Here is a 27,245-nt window from a genome sequence, read left to right as displayed (position 1 = left end):
CGGTAATAGACTAATTCCATGCCCTTCCAGTCTCAGCCCATGGGCCTTCACAATGATATTGGATTGCATCATATCCCACCTCAGGACCTTCTCCTCAACATTGAATGTGAAGTATTTGGACAATATCTTGGAAAAACATTTGGTAAGTTTGGTTTTGGTTCATGATATGAACAGTCGTTTCTACCTCATTCAAAGTTTAAGGTGAATAGCCTGTGTGGAGCAGGCAGATCTTGTCCATTTTCAACATCTTATTCATCAATCTGTGGAGTTTCTAACTCATAATATCTTGTTTTTGTTCCTCCCCAATGCATTTACACTACTGTTGATGCATCAGAGAAGGCATCTGCTAAGACATTTGTTTTTGGCAAGGGAGTTTCTTCAACTCCTTGGCCTTCTCAGTATGGCAGCAGACCTGTTATACCATGGCCAGTTTGGCCAATGTGGGTATGTGAGAAAGCTTGCTAGTAGCTTCTTGTGGGTCACTGATTCTTTCTGGGGGTTTTCCATGTTCTTTCTCCATCATTCTTACTAGCTGCCATGCATAGCCTATCTTGTGCTGAAAAGTGGCATTAAATCCTACAATAGTAACAACAATACCATGGCCACCTTTACATGCAGATGACTTTTTGGTCACCGTGGTACCAGATATTGGGACATTTAGATCACCAGATTACAGGCTCAACAAAATTCAACACTTCCTGCTCCAATGGCAAGTCAGAGGACTAGCATTGGTAATATCCTTAGAAGCCCCACAACTGAAAACCACAATCTGTCCAGTTGCGTTTTTGTCCAGTTGCGGTCACACTTTCTACTGGATTTTGTGGTGGTCAGTGCAAGTGGACACTGGCCATGAAAGGCTCTTAATGTCAATCTCCTGGAAATGAAGCCATTCTGAATGCCACCCAGAACACATCCAGAGGAATATGCTTCTGATAATATCAGACAATTTGGACATAGTGACATACCTCTTTAAACAAGGGGATGAAATAACGGGACCTTCGCATCATGGTTTGGCAATACATTCGTTGGTGTGGCCAATATCATATAAATATGCAGGTCCAACACATCTTGGTCAAGTTTGTCCAGGCTGACTCATTATCAAGGAGAGGTCCACTTCTACGTATGGATTGGTCTCTTCATCCATCCATCTGCACTGCACCAGTGGCCTAGTGGGTAGAGCATCTGCCTCGGATGCTGGAGGTCGTGTGTTCGATCCCTGGCCAAGTCGTACCAAAGATTTACAAAAATGGTACTAACAGCTGCTTCACTTGGTCTCAGCATTAGGAGGTTAGTGTTAGGTCTGGTTGGCCTGGTGTCAGGGTAATGTGACTTGGGGGGGACATCATGCTACATGTCTGCGGCATGATGCCCCAATGCTAGATATCACTATAAATTGCAACACTGCAGACATTTTAGCGATATGACTGAAAAATTGTTAAAGCTACGTGAAAAATCCAAATCACACACACACACCATCCATCTGCCAGTGATCCTGGTACCTATGAGGCTGATCAGTGCTAGACCAGTGCATGACAATGTGGAATAACAAACCATCCCTACTGTCATCTCTCCATTTCATGGGCTGTCAACACTCTTTTAATCATCTGGGACAGAAGATTGACATATGCCTCCCATCCAGCAGTTCTAATAATGAAACTAATCCAGAAACTGATGGCAAGGACTGCTAAATAATTCTGACAACTCTTCTTGGTTGGGACAATTCCTGTATTAGTAATCTGCTTATTTGCAAAGCAACAGATGAACCCAGGAAAATCATAATAATCTCCATGCTGCACAGGCAATCCAAGCTTGCAGCTATTCCAGCTGGAGAAACTCCTTTAAGCCTGGTTCTTGTCCAGGATGCTCCATGTGAAAAGCTCAGTGCTTTAATTGAGGAGTGGATCACTGCAGCTAGACGGACCTCTTTGAAGGCATTTGAGAAAAAGTGGCATGTTTTCAATAACTGTTGTTGATATCACACATCTCTCAGCCTCCATCTCCCAACTGGCAAACTTCTTTCTATTCCTCTTTGAGGATAAGAAGCTAGCCCCTATCACAATATGAGTTTTGCCTTATCCAGGCCACACTTGCTCACCTTGCTCCCAAAATGGTACCTGTCCTGGGTTTTGACATGGTTCAACTCAAGTTCAGGACCTTGTCTTCCTTGTTGCTGAAGCAGTAGTTATACAAGACTTGCTTTCTAATAGTACTATCTTCAGCTTGCAAGGTAAGTGTGTTGCATGTGCAGTCTGTGGATCCACACTCATGGAGTTCTGTTTTAATAGCTCAATTGTACTAATGATGCAACCTGGTTTTGTTTCTAAGAACAGATAACTGTTGGTAGGCAGCCAGCAAATAACTCTCCACTCTCCCTCCTTCATCAATCCTTTGAGATAGGTAAAGCTGCAGGACCGTTTGCAGGACCTCAGATGTTATCTGAGGTGCAGAGAAAATGTCTGGTAGCTGTCAAGGGTTATTCATAATAGTTAAGGCAGGAAACCCCACTAATGCTTGCTGCTTGGTTCAAGGAGATTATTAGATTGGCTTACTCTGAACTTGGACATGATATGGTACGAGTCCTGAAGATTTCAGCTCAAGAAATATGCATGATTTCTACAAGTCTGGTCTTTGAATGTAATGTCCCAATTTGAAACAAAGGGTAGTCAGCTGGCTGACACACCCAGTCAGTGTTCCGGCATTTTGTTGCATGACATGGTCTATCAGGGGAGAGAGCTGAATCTCGTCAGTCCAGTGGTAGCAACCCAGACAGTTACCATGACAGCACAACCTCAGTCTTGGGCATAATCTTGCATCTATTGCTGTATTCACCTGGAAACCTTTAAATGCAAGTCAATAACAAGGTGCTTAATGTCATAGGTATCACCCTCAGATATATATCTATGGTTGTGCTAACATCATTTTGGGAGGAGTTCATTCTTTCAGCAGAACAACTGCTGTGACAAAGGTAGAGTATGGATGCTAATGCATTTTTTTTCCTCCTTTTACATATTCTCTTTATATTAATGTAATTGGTAATGTATGTACTGGAGAAATATTTTACTAAATTGTCTGCTGAGTGGTCTAAAGTGCTCACCGTTACGGATCACTGCCATCTCACCTCTGTCTCTGTGGGTTCGAGTCTCGGATTCGGCCAATGTGGGTATGTGAGAAAGCTTGCCAGTAGCTTCTCGTGGGTCAGTGGTTCTTTGCGGGGGTTTCCCAGGTTCTTCTTCCACCATTAATACTGGCCGCCATGTATAACCTATATTGTGCTGAAAAATTACGTTAAACCCCACAACAAAGAAACAAACTAAATTGTTTTTGTTCAAAAATCACATTACTATCAATCCCCCACCTTTGGACATAAATGCAAGCATCCTGTTCAAAATTTTGTTCAAATTTTGACCACTTAGTGGAAAGAAAGGGGGATAATCATTAAGAGGTATTTTCGTCTGTCTTAAAGATTGATTGAAGGAAATACATTGTTTTATCATTAAGGGAGGGAAGGATTTAGAGGTAGTAGAGAGTAATCCCCTAATATTCATGTGACCACGTTAGTATTTTCATAAAAATGTAGTTAACTACAAAAGTTCCTATCCCACTTTGATTTTAACAGCTGAGGATAATCAAAATTATCGATAACAAAAAGCAAATTCTAATTGTCAGGTAGTCTGTTCCTTATTACTGCATAACTTGTGGCTAACTTGCTGTTATATTGTATTCTCACTCTCAGTGTTTAGCTCATGGTATGCACAATCTTATTAAAGAAGATGAGAAGTAAATAATCTCAGAATAACTGTTAGTGGTTGTGAAATCCACGTTTTGTTCCAAGTTGATGAGTCATTGCATTAATCATTAATGTGATATCCAATTAAGCCTGGAACATGGATGTATTTTGTCTCAAAATAGAAGCAGATTTTGAATACAAAAATGCATGCTGTCTATGCCTAAATTCTGCTCAATTCATACAGATTGGGCCAAAAATAAACCTTAAAAATAAATCCATTTCATCTAGGTCCTGTCATTGTTACCCATGTCTGTCCATCATATCCTGTCACATCATATATGATCCAGTAATGTCCTGTGCATTGCAGATTTTGTTTCCATTCATTATTTTTAGATGGGCTTTAAACATTTTGAAAACTTTGGTTGAGTTACATTTTTACCATTACTGACAGAATTTAGAGTTACGGGCCTTGTTTTATTTTGATTTTATTGCCCTTTGGTTGCATTATGTTAGTGGGGGCGTTCATGTTTTATTGATATAATTCTAATTTAAAATAATGTGTCTCGGTTTTTTTCTTTACAAAAACAGAATTACACCTTGACAGTGCTTGTGAATGATGGGCTCCACTCTGCATCAGCTACCGTCCAGATCAGTTTGATTGATGTAAATGACAATGCTCCAGTTGTTTCAAGTTACTCATTTCTTGACATTGTTGAGGAAGATAACACAAATTTGCCCAGGAAACTTGTAAAGGTAAAGGTTTTCATTCTATGATTGCACTTTTGTTGCAACAAAAGCTACTGACATGTGGGACATGTTCAGAGTAGAAAATTTGTACAGGACCGTACACTGAAATTACACTCATTGTCACTTGAATACTTGGTGGTATTGCTGTTGTTTGAGCCAAACTATGTGTAAGATTTTATAACAAATTTGTCAATGTAGTACACTTCTTGATTAGTTGAATGAAGAATGCTTGCCCTAGCCTCTGCATTGATTGACTTGTTACAGCACATGGTTTCTAAATTAACTGTAAATTTTTTACTGCTGTTCGTTAACTGGTTTAGCATGGAAAATGATACCTTATTGTAATTTAATCCTGTTTTTCATTAGCAAAATTATGTTGGCCTATTAAATAACTTATATGAACATGAATATGCTGAAAAAGTATAAGAAACTTTATTAATTTACACTGATTCTTAAATAAGCATAGAAAACTTTTTGTGTAGGAGCTGGTATCACAAAACAGGTATGAAGCAAGCATGTTCGCAATTTTACTTATTTGGGTACAACTGCACACTGAATAGAACCAGATCTGCCATCATATAATGCACTGGTACATCATGGTCTATGGAGATTCTTATGAGCAATCCAGCGGAGAACAAAATAAACCCTGATCTGGGAGCACATTGCTCTTATTCCACAGTCAGCAGCAAATGCAGGACAAGATAAACATACTGGCAACCACATCAGCACACGTTGGCCTCAACATCCACAAAGACAAGACCAAGATCCTCAAGATCAATTATGTCAGTAACAACCCAGTCACACTGCAGGGAAGTCCCCTGGAAGAGGTGGAGTCCTTCACATATCTGGGCAGCATTATCAACCAGCAGGGTGGCACAGACACAGACGTCAAGGCAAGGATCAGAAAGGCGAGAGCAGCTTTCTCACAACTCAAGAACATCTGGAGCTCCAAAGACATTTCCTTGACTGCCAAGATCAGACTGTGTAGCTCCAACTTGAAGTCAGTCCTACTGTATGGAGCAGAGACCTGGAGAACCACCAAGTCAACCGTAAAGAGAGTTCAGACCTTCATCAGCTGCCTAAGAAGAATTCTCCAGATCCGCTGGCCAGACACTATCAGCAACACCAACCTGTGGCAGAAAACCTCCCAGCTTCCGGTAGAGGTGGAACCCTCAAGGCAAGCAGAGAAGGGGACGTCCAAGAAACACTGGCAATGCGACCTTGAGGCTGACATCACCAAGATGGGTCACACCTGGAGTCAGCTCGAGGGGATGGCACAGGATAGAAGCCTCTGGCGATCTTTTGTGGGCAGCATATACCCCAGCAGGAGTGATGGGCAAAAACTGACTGCGAGCACATTATGTGACATCAACACCGCTCTGGTGGCCTAATGGTTAAAGCATCCACCTTGGATGCGGCAGGTCGTGGTTCGATCCGGACTAGTCATACCAAAGACTTACAAAAATGGTACTAACAGCTGCCTCACTTGGTGCTCAGCATTAAGAGGTTAGTGTTAGGACTGGTTGGCCTGGTGTCAGGATAATGCAACTGGGTGGGACATCGTACTACATGTCTACGGCATGATGCCTCAGTGCTAGACATCACTATAAACTGTCACACTGCAGACATCGTAGCGATATTACTGAAAAATTGTTAAAGCTACGCTAAAAATCCAAATCACACACACAAACACATGTGACATCAGATAAAGGTCTGTGTTCTTTGCAATTGGACCTGACATTCATGTGAGTATATATTTTATGATGTGCTAAGTGAGCTCCAAGAAGATCATAGTTTTTCACAAGTCATGCATTTGAAATTTAAGGCTGTATGCTTTTGTAAATAAATGCTTGAAAAGACATGATATTACATTATTCATATAATCAGTAGGATGTCACTTGTTAGTTAATGAAAATGAGGAGAAGAGATAACACGATGTGATTGCAAATACCATATCTTATTAAATAATGAAAAAATCAAATGCTTATATAATTTGTGTAATTGCAATAACAGTTCTGTGAAATTAAATGAAAAAGTAAACTTTCCTATGTGTATATGATAAAAGGGTTCTGTGATCATCAACCCGTACAGATTTGCTGAATTTTTTTCCTATATTTAGCTATTATTGTATGGACAATACTTTTCACATCCTGCTTTATGTATTGATTCCTACATAAGGGTAGGTTTTCAGCTGAGAATAGCAGGAAGAAATGTACACTTACCTGTATAATTTTGAGCAATTTTGGAATTTTTAGACCCTTGACTATGCAGCAGTATCAGTTCTACAAAAAGTTAAATATTCTAACATTTCACAAGCAATCTTTTTTAAAAAAGAATGAAATTTGATGAAGATGCTAAATATACTAAATTATATACACTGAAATCTGCTTTAATATACAGTGCACCCATAGAATGGACAGCAGGCTAATTTTAAAAAAAATAAAACAATTTCATTATGTTTATCTTTATATTTTACCTTTTTAAACAGCTATCCTGTCTATTAATAACAAATACAGTGTATAATATAATAAAATCATTTGATACTTGGTTCATGCTATGGTCATCTTCTGAAAATGCACATATTGAATACCACTGTATTCATGTGGTTGTTGTTACTATTATTGTCCTTTTTGACTTGGAGCTGGACGTTATGTATGACAGAATCTTGTGAATGCAACTAGTTCACGAATTTAAATGACTCAGAATGAATATTGGGAAATGTTTTGGCCATTATCTGATGATGCTCATATTTACAAATGACTTCGTTCCTGCAGTTTTTGTTAGAACTGTTTGGGTGTGAATCTCAAACAGATTTCACAGAGAGGGTCATTATCTCATATACGTACTCTAGAAACACTTGTCATAGTTATAACCTATGACAAGTGTTTCATAGTTATAACCAACCACTCCGGTGGCCTAGTGGTTAGAGCGTCTGCCTCGGATGCGGGAGGTTGTGGGTTCTATCCCCGGCCGAGTCATACCAGACAGAGACTTTAAAAATGGTACTAACAGCTGCCTCACTTGGCGTTCAGCATTAAGAGGTTAGTGTTAGGACTGCTCGGCCTGGTGTCAGGATAATGTGACTGGGTGGGAGATCATGCTACATGTCTGCGGCATGATGACCCAGTGCTAGACATCACTAAAAACTGCCATATTGCAGACATCGTAACGATATGACTGAAAAATTGTTAAAGGTACGTTAAAAATCAAAATCACATCACATCACATCATAGTTATAACCCCTTTATAACTTAACAGCTGGATGCAATATATGGGTGAATCTTTTCAAAGCAGCTACTTTTGCAGCATTTGGTAGCACTTAATATTGTAATAACCTGCTTTTAGGGAGTGATGTATGCATGTGTGTATATGGTAAACACTATTCGTATAAGCTGCCCAATTTGGTCTAGATTTTTTTAAAAATCTGCGCATTACCAGTGAATTGATCAAATGAGTTGACATTAATATTTTCTAGGATCCTTTGTTTTGTTTACTTCGTTTGTGAGCTAGCGAAAATAGGGAGTATCATGCTGGCAGCTGGCATCCTTGATAATTTGATTAATGACTATTTCTAGTTATTGTTTAAGACTGCACGATACATACTCAATGTGTTTATAGCCCCTGGTGTTTCATTTGTATACATCATCGCATTTAAGTTTGGTTTTTCTCTTCTTTATGTCTTTGCTACATACACATGTTGACTGCCCTGTCATGCGGTTTACCTCGGTAATATTATAAGAGTGCAAAACACTGTTTCTGAACCATTGCTATCAGCGACAGCCTAACACGGTATGTGCCGCAAAATACAAAGCTGATTTTTTTCCTTTTCTTGGGGCAATTCAGTCGCAATGTAGCAATGTGTAAAATATCCAGCTGGTAATTTCTATAAATAATCCTTGTGAAAACTGACTAAATATACACATGCAATACTAGCTCATGCTTGTTTGAATATTCCAACAAAAAGTGTGGGTTCTGCTAGAACTGTGGGTTTAGTGGGCTGTTGGTAGTGGCTTTTGTTAAAACTGGGGGTTTTGTGGGCGTTGTGGGTTTTGTTGGATTTGTGGGTTTTGTGGGCTCTGTTGGTTGTGGGTTTTGTAAGAAGTATATAAAGCTTTGTGGGCTGTTTGAGGGGGTTCAGTCAGCTAGGAGCAGTCAAACTAGATACATCTCAGTTATTGTGATTTTTTTAAAAATTTGTATTTTGTTTTGTTTAGTTTATTATAGAGTTATGTAACTTTAGGCAATATATTGGACAGTAATTTTTTGTTCAAGTTTATTTAAGTACAAATCAATTTAAGTTATTTATTTTTTGTAATTATTTTTAATTCCTTTTCTCTCTTCCAAATTATATGCATTCTAGTCATTTCTAAATTATTTTTTTACAAGCAAATTAGATATTGTTATATAATTTGTTATTTGAAATTCAGTTATATGGTCAAGTGAGTGTTTTATTTCTTTATTTATTTTCTTTATTTAATTAGTTTTATGAAGCTAAAGACATACAGAGAGGGCCAACGAAATTCTTAGGGAAATAGAATGTCTAAGTCATTGTGAGTGTTTTCCTCACTGACTTGACATTTTAAATTCAATTCAACAATACTTGATTATTCTAGCAATCTATACAACATAAGTCATGTGTCTGTTGCATAATTTACTAGTTGTCTAAGTCATTATGAGTGCTTTCCTCACCGACTTGATATTCTAAATTCAATTCAACAATACTTGATTATTCTAGCAATCTATAAAACGTAAGTTATGTTTCTATTTTATAATGTATTAGTTGTCTAAGTCATTGTGAGTGTTTTCCTCACCGACTTGACAGTCAATTTACTTCCATCTATACCATTTCACTTCAAATAAGTATTATGCTTTAGTTGAAGTGTAAAGTCAAGCAGGTGTTCTGCTTGCCGATTTTTACATTTCACAATTACAATCATGTGATATTTCTCTTCTGTAGTAAACTTTATTGCAACTAATTTCACATATGGTAACTCTAATTTATCTTTCATTCATTAGAAGAAATAATATACTGAACTAATAGTATAGTGCTAACATGTACCCTGACCTTGCATGAAATTATCATATACCATACTGTACCTCAAAACAATGATAGTATTTTGGCTTAGTACAAAAACAACAAGACTGTCATGGTTATGAACTGACTTTATTCACTATTTCTTAATAAATGAATCATCATGTGTTATGGTTGAAAAGAAATCAAGAGTTCGAGTTTACTCCATTCTCCCCCTCCTTAGACAGCTGATAAGAAGAATACTCATCCCTGGTGCCATACTCCAAAATAGTATTATCAGGACCTAGCTCAGCCATTACAATATTATATTATGGTCATCATCAAAAGATGAGACGCGTCTTTATACTTGCACTGTTTTTGGAAGTTGTGCATTTTTTTCAATATAGACTTGATCTCCATTATAAGAGTGGCCAGTTTGTTTCATGAGGCATATTCCAGGGCAAAAAGGTTGCTATGCAGGAGGGTGCATCATGCCTATTTTGTAACCCTTAGCCCAGAGGTAGAAGGATACTGGAGAGGGGGGGTATATTTATATTTATGAGACATCCAGTGTCTCGTCAATTTCACGCTGATGACACTCAAATATACAAAACTAGCCACCCAACTGAAGTTGAAGCTACCATCCAAGGTGTAGAGAGGTGCATTTCTGATGTGAAATCATGGATGACTTGTAACAGGCTGCAGATGAATGATGATAAAACTAAGGCCATTCTGATCACAACACAAAGACTTTCTCATTCACATCCTTTACCTAAAACAATAAATATCAGCAACGCCAACATTAAACTCACACAATTAGTACGAAACCTAGGTGTTACTCTGGATAGTACTCTTACATTGCACCAACATGTCATGAACATATGCAAGGCTGCATATCTTGAGCTGAGACGCATCAGCTCAGTTCTCAAATATCTTTCAGCTGATGTCACTAAAACACTTGTGTGTTCATTAATACTTTCAAGACGGGACTATTGTAACTCAGCTCTGCCTGGTTCATCTCAATATCTACTCCAGAAACTTCAAAAAGTTCAAAACACAGCTGCTCGGATCATACTTAGAGTACCACGATCAGAGCACACCTCCCCGCTGTTCTGTACCCTACACTGGCTATCCATTCGATCCAGAATCAAACACACAATTTGTTCTCTGTGGTACATTTCACTGTCGGACTCTAGTCCAACATACCTATCTGACCTCACTCATGTGTACACACCAGCAAGATATTTATGCTCCTCTTCTGACAATCGTATACTCATTATTCCAAGTATGAAAACAAAGTCATATGGACAGCGTTCTTTTGCATACAAGGGCCCAGCAACGTGGAATGAATTGCCCACTGAACTTAGACACAAAGACACAGTGATCACATTCAAGAGGGCTCTCAAAACTCACTTATTTCGACAGCAGGAGCAAACTTAAAGACCTAATAATGTTTCCTACCTGAAATATTCTCAGCATGTTTTTTTTAAATTTTTTTAATGTTTTTCTAATTTCATGTTGTTTGTTTTTGTAATAATATTATTATGTTTCTTATCTTATAGGTGTTGTCTAAAGTTGTAAAGCTCTTAGAGCTTCTAAAGATTAGGCGCTATAAAAGTCCTCATTATTATTATTATTATAGGATGAAGTGACTCCCATTTCGCTTGATACTAATTGTATTCTTTTGTTATTTTACAGGTCAACGTGTATAACCCTGATATAGCTCGACCAAACAATTTTGAATTTTCTTTGAGTGGATCTTCAACAGATGGTTCTGATCCCAAATTTTGGATCAATAAAACATCAGGAGAGCTCTACTTACTCAAGAGTCTTGACCGAGATTATCCCAATGGCCGTGCTGAATACACTTTTAATGTGGTTGTTCAAGATGAGCCAAACACTCCAACTGTGCAGTATGGCTATGGGTCCATCTCTGTTAGGCCACTGGACATAAATGACAATGCTCCTGTATTTCAAACTCAGTCACTTAAACAGGATGTTCCAGAGCAGTCAAACATCAGTGAGTGTGTTTTTTTAAAATTGTTTTTAATTTTATACTTAAGAATTGTAGTGTTGTACAGTGCACCCATTTCTTTATAGATAAATGGTTAGTTTGGTAGGTAGACAGGTCATCAGACAAACAGAGAGGCACTTCAGCATGTGTCATTACAAGTAGTTCCAATTTTTAGCTCAATTGGTCATCATGTGATGGCCTGTTGTCCATTGGTCATCATGTGATGGCCTGTTGTCCATTGTTGGGCATCCAGTAGCGGAAGCTTTTTATTACTGCTGCTCCTACACTCCTGGGAAGATTGCCACAAAATTCTACACAAGCATTCGTCCAGTGTTCAGATATTCATATTTGACTGCATTTTCGATAAGCCATCATCTAAAAATTACATCAGAAATATTGTGGATAGCCTAGCTTTTAACACTTGTCCATGAATTTGTTGGTCAAAAGCTCTCATGGAGAGAGTTCAGATTTAGTTGAGTAGACGAGTACATATTCAAAATGAGATGTTTGTGCCAGCTGCATCAGGCATAGGTCAGGCAGGGCTCCGAAAAAACTCCCCAAGCACTTGTCACTGGGACAAGTGAGTTGCAAGAGTTACTCCTTCCTATTTTCATTATACTCAACACAGTACACTTCTATGCTTCACTGCTTACGATTTTACTAAAGAACCATTGGATCCTGATGCAAGCTTGATACTAAATTGGGTATAAACCATGAAAATATTGTGTTCTAATACTTGACTCCTTAGATAGAGAAATAAGGTTTGTAACTCGGAATTTTCAGTTGCACACATATAACTTGATTAATTAGTGGTATTTGCATTTACAGTTAAATGTTTAAGCAATCTAGATGTCATATTTTCCTTTTCAAAAAGCTGTCACACATCTTTAAGAGTTTGATATGGGATAAGTTAAGAGTAAGATTATGTCAACATTTTATGATTCATGTCTGGTTAGACATTGTTACACTTGCCCAAAATTACCACTATTTTCAAGACTGCAGCTTTATTATTACATTGTCACATCAAAATATAGTCAGCAGCAGATAAAAAGATAAGCATGTAATTAGTTTTTACAATAAAAATACCAATAACTTTCATGATAAAAGAAGAATTCCAACTGTCTCAGTTCCCACCAACTTTTGTACTAAATGAATCGCTTTGGTCAAAACCTCCATTCTAGAGAGCTTCATATTGGAGCCATTAAAGGAAGATTGTTGACTGACCTGAAGAACTGGAATATTTTGCTGTCATTACCCCAACAAGGCTTTGACCAATCAGCTGTTGTCTAAACATTCTCAGCGTTATGAAAGATTACAACAGCATGCATTGTATGAAAGCTGGTGAGAATCAGCAGAGACACTTGAAATACTCATTTGATATGTAGATTGCAACAGTTTTCTTTTGAAAATTAATTACATGCGTACTGGAATATATGCAGGCATCTTTTTGGCATGACGATGTATGAATAAGGCTTCTGTCTTGAAAATACAGATGATCTAGGGCAACTGAAAAATTGCCTGACCAGATGAGAACATATTGACTCCATTAAGAAATCTAGGACTAAGTGTGAAATGGCAACATAATATGGTCATAATATTTACCCATTTTACATCACTTACCTGTGTAAAAAAATTATGCATGCCAAATGTTAAGCGTTGTTGAACTTTGGTGCCTGTTGAGACTAGAAAATGCACTGGGATTTATTCTCAGTGTGCAAATCTGTATCTACTCAGCCCTGGGATGAGAACATAGTAAACTTTTACTCAGCCCAGACAGTTTATATATGTTTTATATTGTTTAACAAACAGCATAAGCAATTGAGATTTTGATAATTTTGTGGAAGCTACAAAACACAAACTTAAAGACACAATGAAGAATGATTCTTCTTTGGAAACAGTAGGACCATTTAACCAGTACACAAATTTTGATGAAAATTCTTTTCTTCACTGAACCTTGAATTAAATACATATATACCCTTGAAAATGAATTTATTCACAGATGTGTGTGTGTGTGTCTGTGTGTGTGTATGTGTTTTACTCTCAAAACTGCCTGTAAAGGTCAACCATGGGATTTGTGGAAAATGGGTTTTATGATCACTTGACCTTAATATACAGAGAAATGTTTGCAGCTGATTTGCCATGAAACATAACATAACCTGTAACATTCATGAATTTTAAAAAAGTCCCATTTGATCACGTAAACTCTTGACATAGAAATCAGTTTGTCATAATCAAGTGCTTATTAAGTGGCTTTTTGGAACTGACAAGTGAGATGGTTTCTTTATCTAGTTATTAAAAGCATTTTACTAACTGCAGTTGGTCACCATTCCTGTGTCTCGTGGGTCGGTGGTTCTTTCCGGGGTTTTCCCGGGTTCTTCCTCCACCATTAATACTGGCCGCCATGTATAGCCAATCGCGTGCTGAAAAATGGCGTTAAGCCCTACAACAACAACAACAACAACCATTCCTGTGCATCAGCATTGGATGTGGGAGGTCATGGGTTCAAATCCCAGTTGAGTCATACCAAAGACTTATAAAATTGGTACTAGCATCTGCTTTGCTACCTAGCACTCAGTATTAAGAGCCTAGTGTTAGGACTGGTGACCTGGTGTCAGGATAAGTGACTTGGTGGGACATGATGATACATGTCTGTGGCATGATGTCCTAGTGATAGACATCACCATAAACTGTCACACTGCAGACATTGTATTGATATCACTGAAAAATTGTTAAAGCTACTTTAAAAATCCAAATCACACACACACACACACACACACACATGACAAGGTTGTAGAGTTTTTGGACATGTTTTATGTATTCAGTGGTAATATCTCTTCCGTTTCATGCAGTGATTATAGTAACACAAGATCACTGCTGTTTCATGCAGTTCTAATGTATACAATAAATATGTGGTGATTATAATAACACAGGATCACAGTTGTTTCATGCAGTTCTAATACATATGATATATGGTATTTATAATAACACAAGATCACTGCTGTTCTAATGCCTATGATATATTTCAGTTATATTAACAAAAGATCACTGCTGCTATTCTGCTAGTAAAAATAAATGATTAAGTTTTATTTTTATTCATTAAAAGTTATTTCTCACAATGTTCTGATTTAAAACCTGCCCCCACCCACCTGCATTGAAAATCCTCCCTTATAAATTCCCTACTGAGAAAATCCTGGAGAAATCACTGTTAATGCATTTATTGGCAATCAATCTTTACAGCATGCTATTTGTAGCAGTTACCTCCCCAGGACAAATAAAGAAAACAGCCAATGATTGCCACCACTGGAGTACATTTTCTTATGAAAGCTTCTCGTTTTTCTAGCTTCATATGGCATAGATATACAGCTAGTGTGCAGAGACCAGTACATTTGTTGTGGTATATGTAGACTTATACTAAAGTCAATAAGAATAATAATGAAGATTAATTCTTAAAATACTTTTGTTTTTTATGGATTTAAGAAGTAACAAAGTGAAAAAAGAAAATGCTTTTTTAAATCTGCATACCTGATTTTGCTTTTTCTAAGTCTTCATACCTGGTTTCATATGCACTCTGTGCACTGCCAGTACATCTACTTTGTGCAGGACTTGACTTTAGGTTGTCGTTACCAGGAAGGGAATGTGTAGTACAATTGAATAGAAATCATATGTGATGGAATGTGTTGTAGTGAAATTGGAATTTTTGTGATACTTGAAGTGAGACTGGGCAGTACCTAAGTATGGATGTTGATCTCATGAACTTAATGAAATTAAATCTTGTCTCTATATTAGTCCATGGGATTTTTTCTGTTACTGGTTTATCTTTTATGCCATTTAAACAGTGAGGTTCAGCTGTAGTTGAAATTGTTAAAAGTAGAGCTATTTTAAAACAAGAACTCCTGTCAATCACTCAAATCACTTGGCATTACTTGAACATCTTGATCTCTGTGGCCTCAGACCATGTATAGATTTGTACAGCAGCCTTTTGCCTAGAGCACTTTTCTGTTCTATATTATTAGTTGCATAGTAGTTTACTGTAGTGTACATAATGGTATGATTGTCTTGAATCCCAGACACCCTGTGTCAAGGGTGAAGTATATACCAGGTTCAAGACTCCTATAATATCCCATACACCATGTTAAACTAACATGTGATGAATTTGTTACCTTACAATTATTTTATAATTTTATTGTTGAAATGATAACACATATGAATATCTCAGCTGCCATTGTTCAGTATGCAGGTAATTGTTTGCTTTGTTTTAACAGAATGGTAAATGCAGTAGTTACCTCACTGGGGCCAGGAATTTTTTTTTCGATAATTTTTAAATGATAAAAAGACCAAAAAGTAACTAATTTCTCTATATAATATGTTTGGGTTATATTTTATATATTTGCATACAAACTTCTGAAGCAGAGGTATCCACAAATTTTATTTACTTAATTGTGTATTGCCAGTTGTCATGTGACTTGCATCCTGCTGATGAGTCACATGGTCCATGTATGACCTTGTTAGAGTCCTTGCATCCTGAAAAAAAACATTTGTTAACAATAATGCTGAATTTTATATCTAGTTAATTTACCAATCATATTCCAAGCATTATATTTATGGGGTAACTCAAAAAGGTAGAGTAACTAAAAGATAATTTGAGGTCAGTAAACAGTTAATATTATAGTAAATAGACCACCCTCAGTTTGGGACCATGGATTTTTCATAATTTGGATGTATTTTATTATTGTTTCAAAGGTGATGGTTTGTACACTTGAAGGGACATTGGCTTCTGCTTTAGAAAATGGACTCAGACTTTTTGTTTATTTACATTATTTTACTGGCATGGGCCATTATTAAAGTCTATTAAGATTATACAAAGGTGGATTTATCATTTATGCATTTGCATATTAAATCAACATTTTGCATTTTCAGATACCAAAGTAGGAACAGTTATTGCAGAGGATTATGATTTTGGAAATAATGGGACATTTTCTTTATCCTTGGAGTCCCAGTCTGACCCTGGAACTTTCCGATTGGATGCCAATGGAGATATTTATACCAATGTTGGGCCTGTTAGCCTTGATCGAGAAACTAAAGACTTTTACACAATCACAGTGAAAGCCACGGACAATGGTGTTCCATTTCGGTTGAATTCTACGGCAGTTGTGAACATCACACTTGATGACATCAATGATCATGACCCATTCTTTAATGCAACTTACAATGTCACAATGTCAGAGCATGCTCAAGTCCAGTCTGAGATTGTTCGAATCAGGGCCTATGATCTAGACATTGGAATTAATGCTGCGATTACCTATTCAGTCCCAGAGGAATTCAGAAAACATTTCAAAATGGATACTGATTCAACAACAAATGAGGGAGTGCTCACTGTTTTCAAGGTAGTTAAAAAATGTTGATTGATCAAGCAATATAATGTTGCAAAATTTGCAGGAGTGCTGAAATGTATGAAATATATTGCAGTTTAGTGATGTTCCAATTGATCAATTTGGTTGTGTATCTGTCACTTTCAGTGAACTGACCAATTAATAGGACATTTTTTATATCAGGTTTGGTCAAAATTCAGTTTGCACCTTTCTTGCTGATTTGGACTTTGGCTCATTGGAAACAATAGCACCTTGCAAATCATTTAAAACAATAGTCCCTTGCAAAGCTTTTGAAACATTAGCTCCTGGCAAGGCATTTGAAACAATAGCACCTTGTAAAGGATTCAGAACGATAGTCCCAGGCAAGGCATTTTAAACAATATCCACATGTAGAGTATTTACAACAATAGCTCCTGGCAAAGCATTTAAAACATTAGCTCCTGGTAAGGCACCACTCCTGTGGCCTAGTGGTTAGAGCGGCCACCTCGTATGCTGGAGGTCATGGGTTCGATCCCCGGCCAACTCATACCAAAGACTTGCAAAAATGGTACAAACAGCTGCCTTGCTTAGCACTCAGCATTAAGAGGCTAGTGTTAGGACTGGTCGGCCTGGTGTCAGGATAATGTGACTGGGTGGGACATCATGCTACATGTCTGCGGCATGATGCCCCAGTGCTCAACATCACTATAAACTGCCACATTGCAGACATTGAAGCGATATGACTGAAAAATTGTTAAAGCTACATTAAAAATCCAAATCACATCATATCCTGGCAAGGAATTTAAAACAATAGCCCCTGGCAAAGCATTTCAAACAATAACCCCTGGCAAGGCATTGAAAACGATAGTCCCTGACAAAGCATTAAATAATAATACCCCCTGGCAAAACATTTAAAACAATAGACCCTGTCATGGCATTTAAAATAATAGTCTCTGTCAAGGCATTTAAAGCAATGGCCCTTGGCAAAGCATTTAAAATAGTAGTCCCTGTCAAGGCATTTAAAACAATAGTACCTGGCAAAGCATTTAAAACAATAGTCCCTAACAAAGCATTTAAAACAACAGTCACTGTCAAGGCATTTAAAACAGTATATGGCTGGGCATCCTGTTAACATATTATTGTTCAGTCATCAATCATTTGCAATAAATCATGAATAATTTATTTGATTCCAAATTTTTCAACATTTACACAGTGGAGTGCATATGTAGCCATGTAGGAGACAGAAATTAAGCCAGGTTGGACAGTGGGTCAGAATACTTTGTGCCAGATATACTTTTGTGATACAAGAATGCACTCCATTTGCTGCTGGTGCTGCTGTTGATAATGGTGGTGATGATGACTGGAATGGTGGTTGGTTTTGGTGATGACAAGAATGATAGTGATGATGGTGATGATGACAAGGATGATGATCATTATTATGTTGGTAATGACCTGTACAGAAAAATCTCACCAATGCACATGAGCTGCTCATAAGCTGCACATGAGGGGTGTTACGAAACACCCAAATCCACCCAAATCCACTCAAATCCTCCCAAATCCACACCAAATCCACACCCTAGTGCAATCTTTCGACTTTAATTTCGAAATATCAATCCGTGTTGTTGAAAGGTTGAGCGTGACCTTAGAATAGATATTTTTGTTGAACATGTGGCTCTGATTTTGTATAGAAATAGAACAGTGAAGAATTAAAGCATATAATTAAAACTATACAACAGTATATAACATGTGTATGTATCTTATTAAGTACGTCTTCATGCCTGCCTGTACGAACGTCTTCCATACTGGCAAATAAGTCATATCAATCTTAAACAACCACCGAATTTGACAAATATGATACCAATTTATCGGTTTCACGTCAGTCTAAATAGACCTAACCCAATAGAACTGTGTAAAACTGCACAATAAAAAAAATAATTTGATTTGTGGAAAAAGATTTGTTTAAAAATTTTTGTAAAATATGGGGGGAGGGGAGGTACCGTTGCAATTTTGAGATGAGACGACAGACAAAATGCGATTTGGTGTGGATTTGGGTGGATTTGGTGTGGATTTGGGTGCATTTGGGTGTTTCGTAACACCGCACATGAGAACCTTGTTAGAAATGTATGCAAATTGGGTAGATTTTGCAGGTTCATGTGTGCAGTTTGTTAGATCTTGTGAGCCAAGGAAAAACTAACCTGATTCTCACGTGAGCAGATTTTGCTCACGTGAGAATCTAACTTTTCACATGAGAAAGTAGAACTTAGAAAACATTTCTTTTCCATTACATACAACCATGTTTCAAAATAAGGCATAGTTCTAATTTTTCATGTGAGTTATCACGTGAGAAACTTGGACTTGATTCTGAATAAATACTTGTTTCAAATTTATTCAAAGTTGGATTTTCTCATGTGAGTTGTCACATGAGCAATATGGACTTAAATATTTTGTATAAATGTTGAATGTCAAGCATCCCCATTATTGTCAAATAGACATTATTTCTTTTTTGCACTTGCTGTTGCTTTGTTCTTTTCTTTTAAATTTTAAAACATCTGTCGGCTTATTTTCTCACAGTGAGTTTTAGTCTTATTTTGACCCAACAGTCTCCTTGTATTTGAACATATTAAGGTTCATTTCACTGTTCATAAAATGAAACAATTCAGAATTAAGGTCTCGTATAACCAGACTACCTATTAAACTTTAACAGCTGTCAAAGAATGGAGTTAATAACTTGCATACTGATCATGGTTGATGTTTAATAAAGTAATCCGTAAAAAGTTGAAATGTTTCTCTCCCCAAAATATGAAGTTTACAAATATTAAAAGGAAATAAAACTTTTGCCCTAAAATGAATGTTATGTACCATAAACATATGATGCAACACCTTTATTCACAAACTTCTCAAACCCCACTATAAAATTGTAAAACAAATACATAGCCACATATCTGGAGGAAAAAAAAATAAACACTGATTCACAGTCCTGTTGGCCTAATAAACTCTCAAGTCATTTTCCAGAATATTTGGAGAATTACATAAACTATGTCGTTTTCTTCCATGCCTAACATTCGCACAAAAGTCAATACAATCTTATAGTTACTGAATTGTGTAATTCGGCTTAGGGGTCATCCATTTAGTACGTACACAAAAATCTTTCAAAGCTTGACCCCCCACCCCCCGTACGCATGCATACCTTTTTATGCCACCCACCCCCATCAGCGTACGTAAGCTTGATGCCCCCCCCCCATTCTATTGAACGGCCTATATCTAATCTTTGCAGAAACCATAAAGGATTAGTAATATTAACGTGTCTAATAAAACATTGTCCACCGACGTTGAATGTCTGGCATCAAAGAAATAAGATGGTAACATTAAACAGTTTGTCTAGTGTCCGCTAAAATTCAAACGCCGACTGAACAATCGAACAGGTTACGTATTAGACAAATTATTATCGAGGTTTCACCCACACCCTGTTTCCTGTGCGTATGTACATTATCCATTAAATAATATATAAAAAAACATGTAAGCGTATGCATTTGTGTTTCCCCCCTCCCCCTCCATGCGTACGTGCTACATGGCCGGCCCTTTATTACTGGCAATAATGTGCTCCGTTAGTCTTTTTTTTTCAGTGATATTATTGTATGGAAATGCGAATCCAGCTTCTCTATTAGCTGTCAGTGGATTCTCTAATGCTAGCACTAAATTAGCATTGCCATTTAACGATATGTACTGTACATAAAATTTAATAAATCCGTAAGAAACTGCCTAAACCAGTTGTGTTCGGTTGTTTAGCTGTTTCGCACTGGTTTGCACGTGTATATTCTTGGCAATGGAAAATCTTGCTTATTTTAAATGTTCTGATCGTGTCATTTCAAAGTTTATAAGAGAAATTTCCTATTGAAATAATCACAAAACAAATCACTGACGTTTCCGTTAACTTTTCTGTGACCCAGGTTATCAGAGTACACAGTGAAAGAATCTGCTTGTTAGAACCATTAGAGTGTCCTATGGGGCATGGCTCGGCACAAGCTACTGTAAAAACCTCAAAATTAACTAAGTCTATATTAATTAACTTATTAATTATATGAATTCACATATAGCTCAGTTTTTAGGAAACATCAGATAATAAAATATCATTTATTTGATATATAAAATATAACATTAAGAAATACCCGAGTAAATATGTACAAAGGAGTGTAAAACCACAAGGGCTCATAGTGTTGCTTACAATTTAAATGACAGTCATACAGTAGTATAAAATAATAAAAGTATTACATGTATTTTTATACCACATGTATGACTGACATTTATATTGTAATCAATGATACAAGCTCCCATGCGTAAAAAAAATAAATGTTTACTAATAATTCACTCTTTATGGCGCCTCAAATGGACTCGACAGATGCTGCATACTGACCTACAGTGTACATGTAGAATAGCACTTTTAAACCGAACAGACAGAAATTTACGCGCGGGCCATGTTCTGTCAGCAAAGACCACGCTGTTTAGGAAGAGAAGTTATTTAATATTCTCCTAAAACATGTTTGCTCTTAACAATTTCTGACAGCAAGAGTGTGGACATTATTAACAAATAGAAACCAAGGGTCTCACTAAACACCCCAAGACACCCCAGGACACCCCAATACACCCCAGGACACGCCAAGACTCTCAAAAAACACATCAAGACTCAATCATTTATCTACTTTAAATTTCAACAACAACACAAACAAACATAGAAACAAAAATTGTGAATATTTAGCGGTTGTTTATTTAACAGAAAAAGTAGCAAAAATCAAAGATTTCCAAGGGAAACAACTCTCATTTCGACGAAGAGTGTTGGGGTGCAGTAATGTGAATATTTATCAACATTTATAAATAAGTAGCAATACCACATGGGAGCAAGACATTTTGACCCCAAGAAAATTCCCTAGACATTTCGACCCCAAGACACTTACACTCCATTCAAGGGATAATTCGCCTCCAATTCATGCATATTGAAAATAATAATTAGCACTAATATTAATTTCCAATAATCACGCCATTATTCATTGATGTCTACAATTAAAGAAGATACCAACACATCTCTAAGTCACCGAAAAAGATGTCAACAGTCAATTAAAATTAAAGTCACATTTATTAAGTTAATGAATGCACACTAATTTGAATGAAAAGAAATTACATTTACTGCACACTAGAAATTTGCATTTAAAAAATCCGATTTGTTTTAGAAACAATAATTAGCACACTGCTAATGGTCATTCACACTAATCACATGGTTATTCACTGATGTCTGCAATAAATTAAAAAAAGATGCAAACAGTTAATTATAACTAAAGTCACTTTTATTAAGTTAATCAATGCACGCTAATTTGAATGAAAATAAAAGGTTTGAAAATTAAATGCACCACACGCTTAAAATTTGTACAAAAGAGCCACACATGTGTGTAAATTGTGGATTAATTTATAGTAATTACAGTTTATATTGTGACATTTCGATCGGATATATTTTGGTACAATATGAACTGAAATGTGTTAATTGTTACTATAGCGTTTTATCCTTGTGTACAATATCATAATCATGTCAGGCCTCGTTAGCTTATTTTGTCATGTAATATATGCGGGAAATGACAGCATCGCATTTGCAATACAGGTTACTGTAATGATTCATTATCCTTTTTTATACTGTCAGTCTTCCTCTCTTAAATATTTATTTATTTATCTATTTCTGAATTGAACACACCAAGTAGCATAGATGCTGCTTGTATGTTCATACATTTTAGATATAATAGTATATATATAATTATTTTTTCCCTTCAAGATTACCAACTTCATACAGTTATAGAATTTCTTTATTTTTAGAACATAATGCAAATAATTAAATATTGAATCAATTAACGATTAGTAAAAACATCTTACTAATTTCAATATTTCAGGCTGACTCCAACATTGTTTGAAGTAGTTGCGAAGTATTAAATGTTTGACTTTAAATGCCAATATATCATGTTCTGTAGTTTCCAAAATTATTTCTAAATTAATTATTAATGAGCATGAAGTTGGTAGCGAAATATTCTATAAAATAAATCAATACTACGATTACAGATACATGTAAATTCTTAATATCATTTAACTTTCCAAAACACAACATGTATTTAATAATTAGTAGTATATAATAATAGCTTTATTAATTACGGTGTTTAGTGATTTCATGTACTTTGATTTCTATATACGTGTAATGTCCTTGAGGACGTTTCCGAATATCTCCGTGGATTGCTTTTCGGATTTGCACCTCCAGACGCTGTCATGTATGTGAAAAATGTGGGTTTTTTTTCGTTAACTGATAATTCGCGCTGTCGTAAAGAGCGCTTCTATCAACCATGAAATGGTACTGTGTCACGCTGAAAAGTTTGTGTATTAGATCTTGCGGGTGTTGTGGTTTCCAGTCAAACGAAAAGTTGTAGAATGTTATTGATGGATGCATTGTCATTAGTCAAATTCACGCGTTCAGTATTTTTGCAGCTATCTTTTTGAAAACAATATTTATGTAGTCTTGGTTTCAAGTTATTTATAAAGTATAGTGCAAATGTCGGATGCTGTTCATTGATCACTGTTTCCAAAAGTTCCGATCAACTTTCAAAATCTATTGTAGTATTTGCATCTGTGATGACACCGGTATCAAATATTTGGGTCTTTATTATGTCACGTTCACCCTTTTCCACACATATTTTATTTTGAAGGAAGTGCCTGACATTATCTTTCAGATGTGTCGTGCAAAGATAGCGTGTAACCGAGGGGAATACAGGCTATATTGGCTAGGTTATACTCTTCTCATCATCACTTCCAAATTCAATCATTTCAAGCACTTTTACTTCCACGGACTCAACACTTCTATCTAGCTCTGTAGCAATATGTTCCTCAAAGATCTTGTAAGTTCTATTAGAAGCGTCTGTGTACAGAAGGACAGGATCAATACATATCGGATGATAGTTTATACTGTTTCCGACAACTCATTGATACGTTATACCATCGTTTTACTCATCAATAACTCTTTGATATGTTGTACTATCGTTTTACTCGTCAATAACTCTTTATGCAATTTGTTTTGTAAATAAAATGCGAAGAAAGCACGATTTGCTAGAGAACTCAATAGTCAGTAAATATGCATTGTTTTTTATAGTGTTGATAATGGCTTGATTTACTAAAAGTTAATTTTATATTGTCTTTATGGAAACATTGGAAAGTTATTTGGTAAAAATAAATGTAAATTCGATAGCTCATATATATTCTTTCTGATTTCAGCTACAAACTTGCTATATTAAATAAATTTAAAACGAAGAAAATCTACCTTGTATATTCTATTACTATGCTGCGAAAACATTAATAACTTCTAAATAAACCAGTTATGTGTGTTTCATCATTTTTCTTCTTTAAATCAGTCTGTAATTTGGGTAATATATTTGGCATGTCTTCTGGATTTGCTATTGAGACAGAGTAATTCTTACTGAGAATTAAATGACTTGGTGTTTGTGAGTTATTGTTGATAATTAATTGTCTATGTGACTGTACCAATCATTAAATGGCCTGTATAATCAGACAGTCTAGATAAATTACATCTGATATATCAAGCACGACATTGATGTAAAATCGAAAGGAATTACAGAGCAACTTTCCTTCACGGCTACATAAAATCAAGGGAAATCACTCGCGTGGAGCTTGTAACACTCTTTGGTCATGTATTCTAAACGTCTCTGTCAAAAATGTTGATCCACGATTTAAAATTAAAATTTGTATATAAACAGTTTATAACAAAATAAATGAGAGAAGTATGGTGCATTGCCATTAAATAAGGAAATTGTTTAATAATATTATAAAATTAAAGATATTTGATGCATAAGAGTTAGTTGGTGCCAACATATGTAATATTGGGGTGTTCTTGGAGAGTTTTGGGGTGTCCTGGGGTGTCTTGGGGTGTTTAGAGAGACCGTAGAAACCAATACCAATTTATAGTGTTGTCCACGTCGGTATTGATGTTAATGTCCAGTACGAAACAGAAGACTTAGACGTGCTGTTAGGGAAGATTCAATGATTATGAAAGACTGGTTCTTTGCCAAGAAAGAGGTAAGTTACTTTACTCATTTCTTATTACAATTTTCGCATATAGAATGATCAAAGTGGATAGCCTGAATCATCGACATTATAAGCATAAACCATAAGCATAAATTCGCATGGTCGTTTAAAATTGAGCCAAGGGTTTGTTTCAGAATTTACTTAAAGATAATAATTCAACCTCCTGTTTCTAAAAATGATATCTATACCACATTATCATCGAATATTTATGCCTTCCACAACTGTGCAACCATGTCTGGCTCCCACCCCCACCCCCAATAATTATGCAGGCGCCTCAGTTACCATTTGAAACATTTTAGACAAACATAAATGTTCTTTGTATTATTTTATTGCTGATTGGGTGGAGCAAGATCAGCATACACGACTGAGAACCATGTCTGTCAAATCTTAATTTTTAATTGATTGGTAAATTTAAAATAGAGATTTAATTGGATAAGGATTACAGCTTTTCTTAATGTTTATATACACTTGGACTCTTTTGCCAACCAAATCTTTTTCCAGTGAGAAAATTGGCACACGACCATTAGACAGGCATGAACTTAGGATGGTCAAGCTTGAAATATCAGCGTTGATTCTTAAATAGGTCACTCATAGGATTGTATTAATATACAGAACACGTATGACAAGTAAACTGTAAGCAACCGTACGAGCCCCTGTGAACACGGCACAAGCTTCGAATTGTAATCATTAGTCTGTCTCAGTCTGAGCTTGGAACACTTTTTTTAAATGGGTACCCAATTGTTCGTTTTATTAACCAGGTTATTATCAATGGGATAATCCAAACTACAATTACGTATTCTGCCTTTACCTTGTCAAACAAATCTTCAAAAATCCACCTTACAGAATGTCTGAAATGCTGTGATCAGAAAAAATTCTAACAGCTTTTTCATTTCCATTTCAGGTTTCATTTTTCAACAGTTCAAAACTGAGCCTGCTAACTTAAATTCAGTGGTCAACAGGAAGTGCATTGATTCAAAGAGAATAATCTCCAAGTGAAAATATTGTTGCAGACTGGCAAATGATGAAATTCAGAAGCAGGAATGTCAGTTACACATTTTGTTTGCTTTTAATTTTCTGGAACAGTGAAGAATGGTCTTCATGTGAAGCAAATTTCCAGTAGTATCTTTCATTATGACCTTGGGGCCCCCGAGTGGCCGAGTGGTCTAAAGCGCGCTTCATTACTGATCACTGCCATCTCACCTCTGCCTGCGTGGATTCGAGTCTCGGCTTTGGCTAATGTGGGTATGTGAGAAAGCTTGCCAGTAGCTTCTCGTGGGTCGGTGGTTTTTTCCGGGGTTTCCTGGGTTCTTCCTCCGCCATTAATACTGGCCACCATGTATAGCCTATCGTTTGCCGAAAAATGGCATTAAACCCTACAACAGCAACAGCATTATGACCTTAAAGTTTGTAGAATAAATGTGAAGTATTTAATATGACAGGTACATACATACACTAGTTGGCTTACTTATTTAAAGATCACTAATTGAACTCAAATAATATGCTTTATGACTACTAGATTTGAATATTGATCTTACTCTGTTTAATTCTTGTAAAAGATGTATGTATTCAATAAAAACTAAATACTATAGTTGTTTCTTGTTGTTTTTGCTCATGTGAGCCAGATGCTGCTCATGTGAGCAAAATCTTGTGTCGCTCACGTGAGCAGATATTGCTTATAAGCATGCCATTTTCACATGAGCAGACATGCTCACATGTGATTTTCTTATTAGAATCTATTTGCTACCTAATTTGCATGTTAAATTGCACATGAGACTAGATCTCATGTAAGAATATCATGTGCTGTAGGGTGTTATGTTTTGGTATGGGGATGATCATGACAGTAAATATGATGACCATGATAATGATAAGAATGATGTCGATGTGAATGATAGTGGTGATAAAAACAATAACGAGGATGAGAATGCTAGGTGATGATGAAGCTTACATTAATGAAGGTCTTGTACAGATTATGGTGATATTAATCATCTTGAGCTTTGATCAAAACAAGTTATATTAATAACAACCACAGCAACAAAATAAAACAACAACAGTGAATATGGTAATTTAACTAAAATTAATCAACTAAAATTTTCTACTGATTAATTAAATATGGACTTAGAAAAATAGATAGTATTTACAACTTAAAAAACAGCAATATAAATATTAACTTTATGAAAGTTATTTTATGAAGATATTATTTATCATAGAGAAATGTGTCACACAAGTTGAGGTATTTAGGTGTCTCAGTTATTTACATACTGTACATACATATAAGTTAAG

General features: G+C 36.2%; 1 protein-coding gene across 1 annotated transcript in view; it reads left to right on the top strand.

The window, feature by feature from the left end:
- The window catches only part of LOC149777012 (neural-cadherin-like), an 80,989-nt gene that overhangs the window by 1,424 nt on the left and 52,320 nt on the right, over nt 1–27,245 (top strand). The window contains exons 2-4 of the mRNA XM_089941372.1: nt 4,316–4,480; nt 11,184–11,505; nt 16,417–16,883. Of these exons, the coding sequence (XP_089797498.1) occupies nt 4,316–4,480; nt 11,184–11,505; nt 16,417–16,883 (954 nt within the window). The remainder of the gene's footprint in view (nt 1–4,315; nt 4,481–11,183; nt 11,506–16,416; nt 16,884–27,245) is intronic.

This window comes from Sinohyriopsis cumingii, chromosome 18 (assembly GCF_028554795.1).
Source record: "Sinohyriopsis cumingii isolate HCF-2022 chromosome 18, ASM2855479v2, whole genome shotgun sequence".
Taxonomy (NCBI): domain Eukaryota; kingdom Metazoa; phylum Mollusca; class Bivalvia; order Unionida; family Unionidae; genus Sinohyriopsis; species Sinohyriopsis cumingii.
This window is presented reverse-complemented; position numbering and strand designations above follow the sequence as displayed.